The sequence below is a fragment of the Podarcis bocagei genome (genome assembly GCF_964188305.1).
Source record: "Podarcis bocagei genome assembly, chromosome: 12".
NCBI classification, from domain to species: Eukaryota; Metazoa; Chordata; class Lepidosauria; order Squamata; family Lacertidae; genus Podarcis; species Podarcis bocagei.
Window position 1 is genome coordinate 22,494,748 of NC_138137.1, and position 13,220 is coordinate 22,507,967.

Consider the following 13,220-nt stretch of genomic DNA (forward strand, 5'->3'; position numbering starts at 1 on the left):
GCAAGCTTTTAAGAGGGGCCAATAAGTGGTTCTCTAAGCTAATTTAGAAGGGACGTGGGTGGTGCTGTGGGTAAACCACAGAGCCTAGGGCTTGCTGATCGGAAGGTCAGCAGTTCGAATCCCCGCGACAGGGTGTGCTCTCATTGCTCGGTCCCAGCTCCTGCCAACCTAGCAGTTCAAAAGCATGCCAAAGTGCAAGTAGATAAATAGGTACTGCTCCGGTGGGATGGGAAACTGTGTTTCCGTGTGCTGCTCTTGTTTTGCCAGAAGCGGCTTAGTCATGCTGGCCACATGACCCGGAAGCTGTCTGCGGACAAACGTCGGCTCCCTCGGCCAGTAAAGCGAGATGAGCGCCACAACCCCAGAGTCGTTCGCAACTGGACTTAACTGTCAGGGGTCCTTTACCTTTAAGCTAATTTTAGGATTAACACGTTTGGGAAACAAAGCAAAAGTTGTAAATCATCCCTCAACCATTTGAGGCTATCTTTAACTAAAGGGAGAGAGGAGCTGTATACTATTTGGTGACGATAATTTTTCCCAGAACCCTACAAATTGTACTTAGAGTGATTACTTTTATGTTAAACTGAGGGGGGAAAAACTTATCATATTTCCTATTACTTTTAGTGATATCAAGTAATTATCAGACCTGCTTGGGACTTCTGATGCATTATCCTGTAATTGGAGATGTCCACTCATTGATCTTGAGAGCTCTTTTTCTCAGAGATCCAAAGGTAAGTCACTTGGAAATCTTCGCAGTTGAGGCACATCCCAACTGCTTTTAAAACATCATTACAGTCCTTGTTTAATGCATGAGGAGAGGGAAGAGTTAACAATGGGGGGAAATTGTCATTTCAAAAAGAAGTATCTATGCTCAGAGTCATAGAGAACTAGCATTGTTTTGACCTAGTCCCTTGTTGTCAGCTTCTAGCTTTGGATGGCAACGTGATAGCTCTGAGTTGCTCACTAAGGGCGATTCAGAATGAATGCCCAGAAAACAGAGGAGCAAATCCCACCCTTTTTTCTTTTTAAATCTGAGGTCATATGCCTCACACTGTATCTCCAGCATTTTGAAATGTAATCTCAAGTGGCAATGCTTTTGCATGCTACCAAGCATAGTCTCTCTTGCATTACATTCGACAATGATATATCAGAGGGGAACCCTTTGGATCCAACCCATCTTATTTAAGGTCCCAAACTGGTTTTAGTATTTTCATTGTAGGTGTTGTGTTCTAATGTTAATAAAGAGGTCCGGAGGATGGCAACACGAGAACAGGCCTTCTCTGCAGTGGCTCCCTGTCTGTGGAATGCTCTCCCCAGGGAAGTTTGCCTGGCGCCTTCATTATACACCTCTTAAGTGCCAGGCAAAAACGTTCCTTTTTAACCAGGCCTTTGGTTGACCTGATCAACACCCCATACCCTTTTAAAATGTGGCTCTTTTGGGGGAGGTATTATTGGGTTATTGCTTTTATTTTTATTTTATATACTGTGATCTTTTTATGTGAACCGCCCTGAGACCTCCGGGTATAGGATATATATTCAATTAATAATAATAATAATAACATCCCAGCAAAGGTGGTGAGACCTGGGCCCAGATACAAGCCTTGGTGGGTTTTCTCAAAGAAGGAGGAGGCAATGCAAAGTCTCAAATTCACCTTCTCAGAAGGTCATTCTGGGATATCTCCTGGTTGGAAGCCTTTTTGGCCTCAGAGGTGATATTCAAAGATTCCATTACCTGCAGTTCTGAATATTTGCCTCCAACAGTCAGGAGAAGCCTCGTTGTGGTTTTCCAGAATGAACAAAGCTGTCAAAAGCAGCCAAGGATTGTGGAGGCTTGCAATCTTTTACCATCTCTGACTGCCTGTGGGCTAACATTCAAGGGCTTGCCCCAAGCAGTAGTTAGTTAGTTAGTTAGTTAGGTAGTTAGTTAGTGAGTTAGTGTCTTTATATACTGTTATGGCCCAGTCTTCATCTTGCAGTCTCATGGTGGGTTTCATACAGCTTAAAGCAAAGAGTAGGTGCTGCATAACAGCACTAAATTAGCCCATATCAAACAGCAAGCAAAACTAGCAACAGTGCTGCAGAGGGAGTGATAACTCTGAGATCGTGCTCTACCCCCAAAGGCAAATGTAAAACAAAATTTATCCAATGATTGTGCCAGGTGCACATGAGAGGGAAGGGCATTCCACAACCTGGGAGCCACCACAGAAAAGGCCCTCTCATGCACATACTTTACAGGGCATTGTGGAGCTGCCAGCACACAGGGAACAAGTGCAGACCCTTAAGGATTGGTGTAATTATGTGCCCAGGCAGAAGTTCTCGCCAGCATTCTTCAACAGTTGCAGCTTCTGAACCATCCTTGAGGGCAGCCCCAATTACAGAAGTCTAGTCTAAAGGTTATGAGGGGATGGGTCACTGCGGCAAAGCCATATCTGTCCAGGAAGGGCTGTAGCTGGCAAACTGATTGGAACTAGCCATGGGTGCCCTTATCAGCTAAAGGCATGTGAGTTTCAAATGGTGAGCCAGGATCAATGAATACTTCAAACTTGATCACTCTGGAGGAGTGTGATCCTGTCCAGAACAGGTCATCTCACTTCGCAAGAGCTCACACAGTACCTCTATTGTATCTAGATATGTACAAAATTCAGTCTGGCAAGGTCTTAGGGTCTCAAAAACAAGCACATATAGAGTCACGTCAGCATCAGTCCTAAAACACCATGAGCACCTAAACCCCCAAAGTGCTTTTCTCCTAAAATTCCTTTTGAGCTAGTCTTGATTCTGTGCCCCTGTATGAACTGGCTTCAGAGCCTCTTTCTGCCTGCAGGTGGATCTAAGCTGGCCAGCCAGAGGTCCACATTGATCATCTATTGATTAGCATTGATTGATATTCATTCATTTATTTAAAGCATTTATAAACTGCTTAATATTTTAAGGATCTCTAAGCTGTGTACAATGTAAAAGCTGTTAAAAATATTATTAAAACAGAAATTCAACACAAAAGTAGCATAAAAGTAGCATAAAAGCATATAAAAGTAATTCAGGGAATTTATACTAATAAAAACAGAATCAGAATTTTATACACTGTTCTTGGTTACTGATTATTTTCTACAAGAATTGTTACATTAAACATATAGATTTTTTTAAAACGCCATTTTTAATTCTGGTTTTGCATAGAACTGCTTGCATACACCGCTACTCTTTATTGTGCATAAAATTTCCTTTCTGACGAAAAGCAAAATCCATCATCTCCATGATACTTGAAAGCATTTTGGTCTTTTAAAAATCTGAACATTCTGCACACATAGGCACTAAAGCAGAAAAATGTTTAAAATGATACACTTTAAAAACAGGATGCCACTCTTTACAGCAGAAAAAAAAGTTCATTGGTTTTATGCCTCTACATTCTGGGGAATAGGTATTTATTATACTATTTTCCTTGTATGGGCCCTATGACGAAGGTCAAGGGGGGAAAAGTCTTTTCTGATAAGTTCCACCCAGTTAGTCTCAGAAATAGATTTTTTACTATTCACTCTGTGTTAAATGCAGGTGTTGCAGACATTTTCTTGGATTGGCACCTGTAATTGAAGCAAGAACAAGAGAGACCAATTCTTAAAACAGTACAGTAGTACCTCTGGTTAAGTACTTAATTCGTTCCGGAGGTCCGTTCTTAACCTGACACTGTTCTTAATCTGAAGCACCACTTTAGCTAATGTGGCCTCCTGCTGTTGCTGCGCCACCAGAGCACGATTTCTGTTCTCATCCTGAAGCAAAGTTCTTAACCTGAAGCACTGTTTCTGGATTAGCGGAGTCTGTAAACTGAAGCGTATGTAACCCGAGGTACCACTGTACAGGGTAGTTGGCATTAATGGACAGCATGATGGAGCTCAAATGACTTCCCAGTAGATGACTTACTGCCGCCTACCAGGAAGGAGAAGGGAAAGGTGCTGGGAAGGTCAGCATGGTGCAAGCACACCAGCAAGAGAACTAGATTGGCTCTGCATTTTGCTATGTCAACATCCCTTTAACCCTCTTCCTCCTGTTAAGCAGCAGTGACTCAGCTGCTTGGGAGGTCAAGAGACCAGCTCTGTACCATCACACCATCCTCCAGTTGTAGTGGATGCTGGCTTCATTTTATTTGTGAAAAATAGATATTGTTTCATATGTGAAAAAATGGTTTCATCAAAAACCAATAGATATTTGGGAAATATTCAGTGAATTTTGTTTATTGTAGCGATTACAACCGAGCCAAAACTATACTTCCAAGGGGGGGAAATAGTTTTATGGTGCAATCCTATGCCTATGAACATGCAGTGCGTTTAGTGGGACTTATTCTAAGTTAGGTGTGCATAGAATTGCAGTCCTAGTATAGTCTCAGACATCTTCTCATAGGGATGCAAAGAACTAAATATCCCAGCTTCCACATATTCCTTGTAGTATCTTTACGGACTCTGGCAGAGAGCAATCTCTAAGAAAACATCTTCATTCCACCAGAAAGGAGCCTACAGTACAACCCAAGATCCAACCAGCCCAGCAATGCTACATAATATTTTTCTTGCGAGTGGCACTGTGGGTAAAACCTCAGCGCCTAGGACTTGCCAATCGTCAGGTCGGCAGTTCGAATCCCCGCAGCAGCATGTGTTCCCGTTGCTCAGTTCCAGCGCCTGCCAACCTAGCAGTTCGAAAGCCCCCCCGGGTGCAAGTAGATAAATAGGGACCACTTACTAGCGGGAAAGTAAACAGCGTTTCCGTGTGCTGCGCTGGCTCGCCAGATAATAATAATAATAATAATAATAATAATAATAATAATAATTTATTATTTATACCCCGCCCATCTGGCTGGGCCTCCCCAGCCACTCTGGGCGGCTTCCATAAAAACCAAAAATACAGTAAAATGTCACACGTTAAAAACTTCCCTGAACAGGGCTGCCTTAAGATGTCTCCTGAATGTCAGATAGTTGTTTATCGCTTTGACATCTGCTGGAAGGGCGTTCCACAGGGCGGGCGCCACTACCGAGAAGGCCCTCTGCCTGGTTCCCTGTAGCTTTGCTTCTCGCAGTGAGGGAACCGCCAGAAGGCCCTCGGCGCTGGACCTCAGCGTCCGGGCAGACTGATGGGGGTGGAGACGCTCCTTCAGGTATACTGGACCGAGGCCGTTTAGGGCTTTAAAGGTCAGCACCAACACTTTGAATTGTGCCCGGAAACGTACTGGGAGCCAATGCAGGTCTTTCAAGACCGGTGTTATATGGTCTCGGCGGCCGCTCCCAGTCACCAGTCTAGCTGCCGCATTCTGGATTAGTTGTAGTTTCCGCGTCACCTTCAAAGGTAGCCCCACGTAGAGCGCATTGCAGTAGTCCAAGCGGGAGATAACCAGAGCATGCACCACTCTGGCGAGACAGTCCGCAGGCAGATAGGGTCTCAGCCTACGTACCAGATGGAGCTGGTAAACAGCTGCCCTGGACACAGATTTGACCTGTGCCTCCATGGACAGCTGTGAGTCCAAAATGACTCCCAGGCTGCGCACCTGGTCCTTCAGGGGCACAGTTACCCCATTCAGGACCAGGGAATCCTCCACACCTGCCCGCCTCCTGTCCCCCAAAAACAGTACTTCTGTCTTGTCAGGATTCAACCTCAATCTGTTAGCCGCCATCCATCCTCCAACCGCCTCCAGACACTCACACAGGACCTTCACCGCCTTCACTGGTTCTGATTTAAAAGAGAGGTAGAGCTGGGTGTCATCCGCATACTGATGAACACCCAGCCCAAACCTCCTGATGATCTCTCCCAGCGGCTTCATATAGATGTTAAAAAGCATGGGGGAGAGGACAGAACCCTGAGGCACCCCACAAGTGAGGGCCCAAGGGTCTGAACACTCATCCCCCACCACCACTTTCTGAACACGGCCCAGGAGGAAGGAGCGGAACCACTGTATAACAGTGCCCCCAGCTCCCAGCCCCTCAAGACGGTCCAGAAGGATGCTATGGTCGATGGTATCAAACGCCGCTGAGAGATCCAGCAGAACTAGGAAACAGATGCAGCTTGTCACGCTGGCCACGTGACCCGGAAGTGTCTTCGGACAGCGCTGGCCCCCGGCCTCTTAAGCGAGATGGGCGCGCAACCCCAGAGTCAGACACGACTGGCCCGTACGGGCAGGGGTACTTTTACCTTTACCTTTACACATGTTTTACTAAGCACAAATGACTGCTATAATACTGCTCCTGCCAAACCTTATTTTCTGCCTTTGCACACCTGCTTCTCCTGCAAGTGACCATCATCTTCCTTTCTTCTTTCCCAAACAAATGTGCAACAATAATAAATTATGTACATTTGCATGACTTCTTCCATTTCACTGGAATAATTTGCTCACTTTGGGATTACCTGTAAATTTCCCTTCTTTCCTCATTCAAATTGTGGAGAGGAGGGATGGGTTACTGTTTGAACTTTGGGTGATTTGCAGTAGATGGACCAGAGTTTTTTTTGGCGTCCAATTGTTGTTAACAAAGCAGCAACAAAATGCCTTTTCAGGCTACTGACACAAAGAAAGCTTGGGATAACCAGAAATTGACTTTTTTGTGAAAGGACTGCAAGCTTAGCTCAGTTCTGGTACTGAAAACAAATACCGTAGTTTAGAATGAGTTCAGAGGCATCATTTCCTCTAACAGTGTTTCTTTTGCACCTGGCTCTGATTGGTCAATCTTGGGGTATTCATGAGTATAAGCGATATGAACAAACTTTGAGCCCTAGAATGGAAAAAGGGATCTCAAATTCTGCAAAAAATATATATTAAAATATCAGATTCTGAATAAAGCCTCTAGCATTGTCAACTTTATGCGAAGTATAATTATGTAAATATTTGCTTGCATGCAGTTTTTGAGCTATTTAGGTACAATAGATGTAAAATGCCTGATTTGATTGTTTTAAATTTATTTCCTGACAATCTAATAATCATTCAGAATTCTCCTTTTTACAATTTGTCTTTCTTTTTGATATTATTAGTATTTATTTCATTTATGAATTGCTTCCAATGAGGCATCTTGAAGCGATTTTACAATAAAAGCATATTTAAACAATTATATATATAAAAACAAAATTAAAAATATGTGCATACATAAAAACAATGTTTTCAAAAATTGCATATAAAACAATTTTAAAACCTAATAAAGTTCAGTTCGAATACAGGTAGCAACTGGAATCTCCACTTAAAAGACTTTTTGAAAGAGGATAGTCCTCAGCAAGCACCTAAAAGATGGCACTTGTAATAGGAGGCCGGTGCTGCTGTGCTAAAGGCCTGATTATTACATTGTGCAGAACAGACCTTCTGAAAAGATCTGCAGGGTCACCTCTCCTGCAGAGCACAGTGATCAATTTGGTGTATAGGTGATGTGACAATCTTTTAGATACCTTGCTCTTAAACTGTGTAGGGCTTCATACACCAGTTATCAGCAGCTTGAATTATGCTCAGTAGATAATTGGCAGCCATTCTTATAAAATGTGCTGTGATAAACCCTTTATTTTCATTTGCAACATTTCAGAAGTGGTTAGTTTATATACTAGAAGGACCGTGTTGAGGTTTCTTAAAACAATGCTAATTTCCATGTCTTTAATATAAAACTGCTATGGAGAGCAGTCTCCAAATTTTCATTTTCTTAATAGAAATGTTCAAATGTACGCACTCCACTGTTTTTCAGAAGCAAAGTATTACCCTGATGTGAAAAGGACAGTATGCTGAGTGCAAAACCAATTATTTTGCCCAAAGCACCTAGAGTAGGTGTTTGCTGTATTTTTACTATCCGGCAGTTTCCTGTTTTTTTTCTGCACCACCACCAATGAGAAGTGCCGTTACTTTTCAAAGCAGACGCTTTCAGATGGAAAATAGATACATAGGGATGGCAATCACAAAAATATAAAGCGATTAAAAAACAGTTCTAACTAGAGTTGTTCAAATAAAGAAAAATTAAAAACTCAATTAGAAACAAAAGTCATAGAAAATGTGAACATATTGTGTTCCTTAAATAACCAGATGTTCTTTTCTTCCTGAAGGCAGTCAAGCCTAGGAATAAAAGGTTTTAAACTATTGTTTTAAGTTAACTGTGAATTTTGCAAATCTGTTTTACCCTATAGCAAATAAAATTCTAATACAGCAACATAAGCAAAGTAATTTTCATCTTTGGGTGTATGTGGTTGCGCTAACCTTATCACTATGACTTATTATGAAGCTAAACTGCTATATAGAACATTACCATTTTAGATGATGTACAAAGAAGTTGCCAGCTATATTTTGTTTGAGTACTTACAGTAGTTGTCCCAAGTATGTCTGCCAAAAAAACTTTAACGAACCTCCTATCAGTAACGGTGGTGTAGCTGAAGGGGTCTTGAAATAAGGCTGTTTAGCATTGATACCCAGAAACAATATAGGGTATTATCATAAAGAAGTGCTAAAAGTTTAAATTGCTTTAGATTATTCTAAACCAATAGATTTGGGATAGATTTTCAGTGAAGAAGGATTTGGAACTAAAGAATTGTGCCAGTCTTCCATGTGGTACCAGAATGTTTCTTGAGGGGAGGGGTCCCACACACAAAAGACCACTAAAACCTCTGTAGTGGCATCTAGCAAAGAACAAGTTGGAGTAATCAGAAGCAAATCAGCAAAATATTCTTATGTGCATAGAAGTGCACAGAATTCTCGCGATCCTGACCCATGGTTTGAAGCTAAGTGACCCTAATGAGGCACTTAATCTCAAGGTCGTGGTTTGAGCCCCACGTTGGGCAAAAGATTCCTGCATTGGAGGGGATTGGACTAGATGGTTGTCATGGTCCCTTCCAACTCTACAGTTCTAGTATTCTAATTCTTTAAGACGCTTTGTGTTCTCTCTAAGTATGGGCCCAGACAGTACTAGTTTTCTCTTAGACTAATAATGCAGGATCATGATTTTGTATGTGCAGGTGTTCATTCTGATCCAGTGAGTAGGACTGCCATATTTCAAAGAGTGCAAATCCAGTCGGTGGAAGAAGACTGGAAAACGTTTAAAGACTATTTACAGAAATATGGCAAAATTAATGAATGTTAGAATGATGTTGGATAGAAATTAAGTGGTTTTTAGCTGTAATATTATAAGGGAATATGAAAAATGGATTATTAACAGGTAAAAATTTAATGTCACAATATTTTAAGATTAAAGACTAGGATAAACAAAGAGGGGAAGGATTTGCTGAACTAACAAACTGAATTGGAATACAAAAAAGGGAGGCGTGAGGAGGTCCGGGAAACAAGCAAATGAAAGATAAGTAACGGAAAGATTGAGTTGTTTTTAACTACTTTTATTTTTTATTTTTGTTTTTTCTTTTTGTAATATTTTGAAAATCTTAATAAATATCTTAAAAAAACAACAACAAAGAGTGCAAATCCAGACACAAAAGTTGTTGGGGGTTTTTTGCCAAAGTTGTTCAGCTGTTTTAAGTTTTCCCCAAAGTTGTTGAACTCTTTTTAAGGAAATTCTCCAAAGTCTTCACTCCCGACATGGGTTGCTGTACATCCGGATTTCTACCTGGACACTGTTTCCGACAGCCTAATCCTGGCTATGTCTGGGAAATTCCAGACATATGTCAACCCTACCAGTGAGTAAGGATCTATAAATGCATGACAGTGATAAGCAGCAGATCCACAAGTATGTGGCTCCATCTCCATCATAGGTATCAATGGGAGGTTATTCCCTACGCTCACCAGAACTCTATTGAATTTTTCAATCAAAGCAATGTTTTGTTACAACAAAATCCATGATATAGGTACTTGCAAGGAGAAATTTGATTGAAAAAGTGAAAGAATAGCCCATACATTGCTTGTAATTTAATATAAAAAGAATATAAATAAATAGAATTAGATATTTGAAGAAGGCTATTGTACCTCCTCTCAATCTCCTCTTTTCCAAGCTATACATACCCAGCTCCCTCAACACTTCCTCATAAGTCTTGATTTCCAGACCTTTGATCATCTTGGTCACCACCCTCCACACACATTCTTAATTGTCAATAGCCTTCTTAAATTGTGGTGCCCAGAAGTGGACACAGTACTCTGACCAAGGCAGAATAGAGTGGTACTATTACTTCTCTTGATCGGGACACTATACTTCTGTTAATGCAACCTAGAATGGCATTAGATTTCTTTTTCTTTTCTTTTTGCTGCTGCTGCATCACACTGTTGACTCATGTTACGCTTGTGATCTACTAAGACTCCTACTAAGACATGTGCTGCTGACAAGTCAGGTGCCAGAACCTGACATTTGTTCCTATTGAAATTCACTTTGTTAGCGTATGCCTGCGCCCAGTTCTCCAATCTGTTAAGGTCATTTTGAATTCTGATTCTGTGAGGGCATAGAACATGGGTAGGCAAACTAAGGCCCGGGGACCGGATCCAGCCCAATTGCCTTCTAAATCCGGCACTCGGATAGTCCAGGGATCAGCGTGTTTTTACATGAGTAGAATGTGTGCTTTTATTTAAAATGCATCTCTGGGTTATTTGTAGGGCATAGGAATTCATTCATTTTTTCTTTCAAAATATAGTCGGGACCCCCACAAGGTCTAAGGGACAGTGGACCGGCCCCCTGCTGAAAAAGTTTGCTGACCCCTGGGGTAGAATCAACTTTGCAGCGCCAGCATGACTCCTGACAGTGCTTGTGTGTCACGTTCCTCCAGGGGCTCATCTCCTGCAATGGGCAATCTCCTCCCTAGGGGCATCCCCCCCCCCCGCATCACTGTTGCAGAACAGTCCGCTCAGCTCTTTCAAGAAATTCCTCATCTTGCCCAGTAGCTCAAAGTGTGTATAGACGGGCCTCAAGTTGCTGTATCTTCTCTTCCAGCAAGGCAACCAGCTTGCACTTGCCGCAGGTGTGGTTTTGCACATTCTCAGACAAGAAGACAAACGTGGCACATGTGTTGCAGGTCACCCTCGCAAATGCCCCTGTTTACAAGTCCTGCTCACGAAAATGAAGGCGTGTTTACAAGCTTGGTTTTTCATAATAAAATCAAGGGACAGTCCAAGACACCTTGCTGCCTGATTTGGACAAAGTGGCCACACACACGTACCCATTCCATGTTCAGAACACCAGACTAGCGGTTTAGTTTTACTTCAACACTGATGATGCGGCAGCCTGTTCCACCATAGCTGAAGGCAGCAGGCTAACTTAGGGGACATAGGGAAGGACTCGTGCCACACAAACCTCTGCCTTCCAACTCCTTGCCCTTGCCCCCATCTACCATCTAATGGCATACTTAGGAATAGTAGTTCTTAGAGCAGGCATAGGCAACTTTTGGCCCTCCAGATGTTTTGGACTACAATTCCCATCATCCCTGATCACTGATCCTGTTAGCTAAGGATCATGGGAGTTGTAGGCCAAAACATCTGGAGGGCCGAAGGTTGCCTATGCCTGGCTTAGAGCAGTGCTCAACTTTAATTCCTTTCTAATAGCTGCAGCTGTTTTACACACACACACACACACACACACACACACACACACATATTCAAAAATGAATAAGCAGAACCTGAAGTTTATAAACACCTAGCACTCAAGAAACATGAGTTTTATTTTGTGCAGTTTCTAAATCCTGTTAATTTCTGGAACAGAAATATACCAAAAATGTTGTTGACAGTAAAATAGAAAGCTTTGTAAATGTACAATCAAAGTAAAAAAAGATGGGGGTGATACGTTTCTTCCCCTGAAGTTATTGAATTGTCATTGATGTGCATAAAAATGTTGATATAGCTTCAGAAAACTTACAGCTGCAGGTATGAAAACTTCCCTGCTAATTCCTATTACAGTTCATGAGCTCAAAATAGTGTTGCTTTTTATTGATTTCTAGCTTGGAAGGTTTCAAGATAGAATAGACATTGTAGTGTCTCTAGACAGCAATGAATATAGAATTTTAGCAACCCGAATGAAAAATATCCCAGCAGAAATCCCTTGAGGCTTAAAACTAGGGGTGGGGAAGAGCTGTAGTACAAGACCATCTGTAGGCCACAGTTTCCTTATCCCTGATATAGAGGTTATAGCGTGCTACCATACCAAGTCTCCCATTAATGGAAATTTTATTTCTAAAAGCAGTTTTTTCTCTATGTTTAAGAGAAATTTGATCTTGAAGCACAAAACCAAATCATAGAAACTTCTTCAATTATGATTAGTTTTTTTAAAATATATATATCTCACCATAGTTTTGTTTGTTTGTTGTGTTATCTGCATATGTTCCTTAAAGGTACTATCAAATAATGTGTGTTCTTTTATAGAAATAGATTATTAATCCAGAATAATTTACTTAAAGCAAAGTTTAATTTAAATTAAAAATATTAATTTTTCATTTGCCACCTTTGAAGGAAAAATAAGACAGCTATTTCAATATTCTGTACAAAATATGTAGCCTCCCATTGTGGGCTAACATTCTATCCTGTATTTGTTTGTAATAGTGGGAGAGAAGGTTGTATGCACCATCTAGTGGCTATGCTAGATTTAGTCAGAAAAAGAATAGTAACCTGAAACATAGCCATAATTTTCCCTAATACTTTTAGCTGGGACAAATGATATGAATAGTACTATGTTACAGTATAATGACAATTTGCTATCCATGCTTTTACTTATACAGTATGATCATTCTATATTTTTAGAGAAATCCAAGACCTGTGACTTACCAGTTTCAACAAAATTTGGATTACTACAAAGCACGTGGAGCAGACTTGATGAATAAAACTCGGTAAGCCTTTGTCATATTTTGCCAAAATAAAATGTGTTTAGAAAAAATTTATACATGTTAATAATCCTATATTCATTTGGGACTAAGTTCCATGTACACCAGAGGAGTAGAATTGCATAGGGTTGCAACCATGATTTGTTTGTTTTTAAATTACTAGGTAACAGGTAAAGCTGATCATTGAACTTGGTTTTTACAAATGAGAAAAACTAAGAAAACCCCAGCCTGGATCAGACCAACGGTCCATGTAACTCAGTGTCCTGTTTTATCACAGTGGCCAGCCAGATGATTATGTGAAGCAAGACATGAGGGCAATTGTTATTTGTAGTGTTGCTCCCAGCAGGTGCCTAATATATTAAGTAAATAAATGTTTGGTAGTATACTGCCATTAAACTTGGAGATTCCATATATATGAAGCTGTGTTCACAGGGAGCACTCACTGACCCTGACAACATAAAGTGGGCAACTCCTGCTCATCCAGAGTCCTTTATCTA

General features: G+C 41.2%; 1 protein-coding gene across 10 annotated transcripts in view; it reads left to right on the forward strand.

The window, feature by feature from the left end:
- Positions 1 to 13,220, forward strand: part of TBC1D5 (TBC1 domain family member 5) — a 249,079-nt gene that overhangs the window by 190,586 nt on the left and 45,273 nt on the right. For all 10 annotated transcript variants that reach the window (XM_081164471.1, XM_081164473.1, XM_081164472.1 and 7 more), the window contains 2 exons: positions 625 to 731; positions 12,644 to 12,729. In XM_081164471.1, coding sequence (XP_081020597.1) covers positions 625 to 731; positions 12,644 to 12,729 — 193 coding nt within the window. The remainder of the gene's footprint in view (positions 1 to 624; positions 732 to 12,643; positions 12,730 to 13,220) is intronic.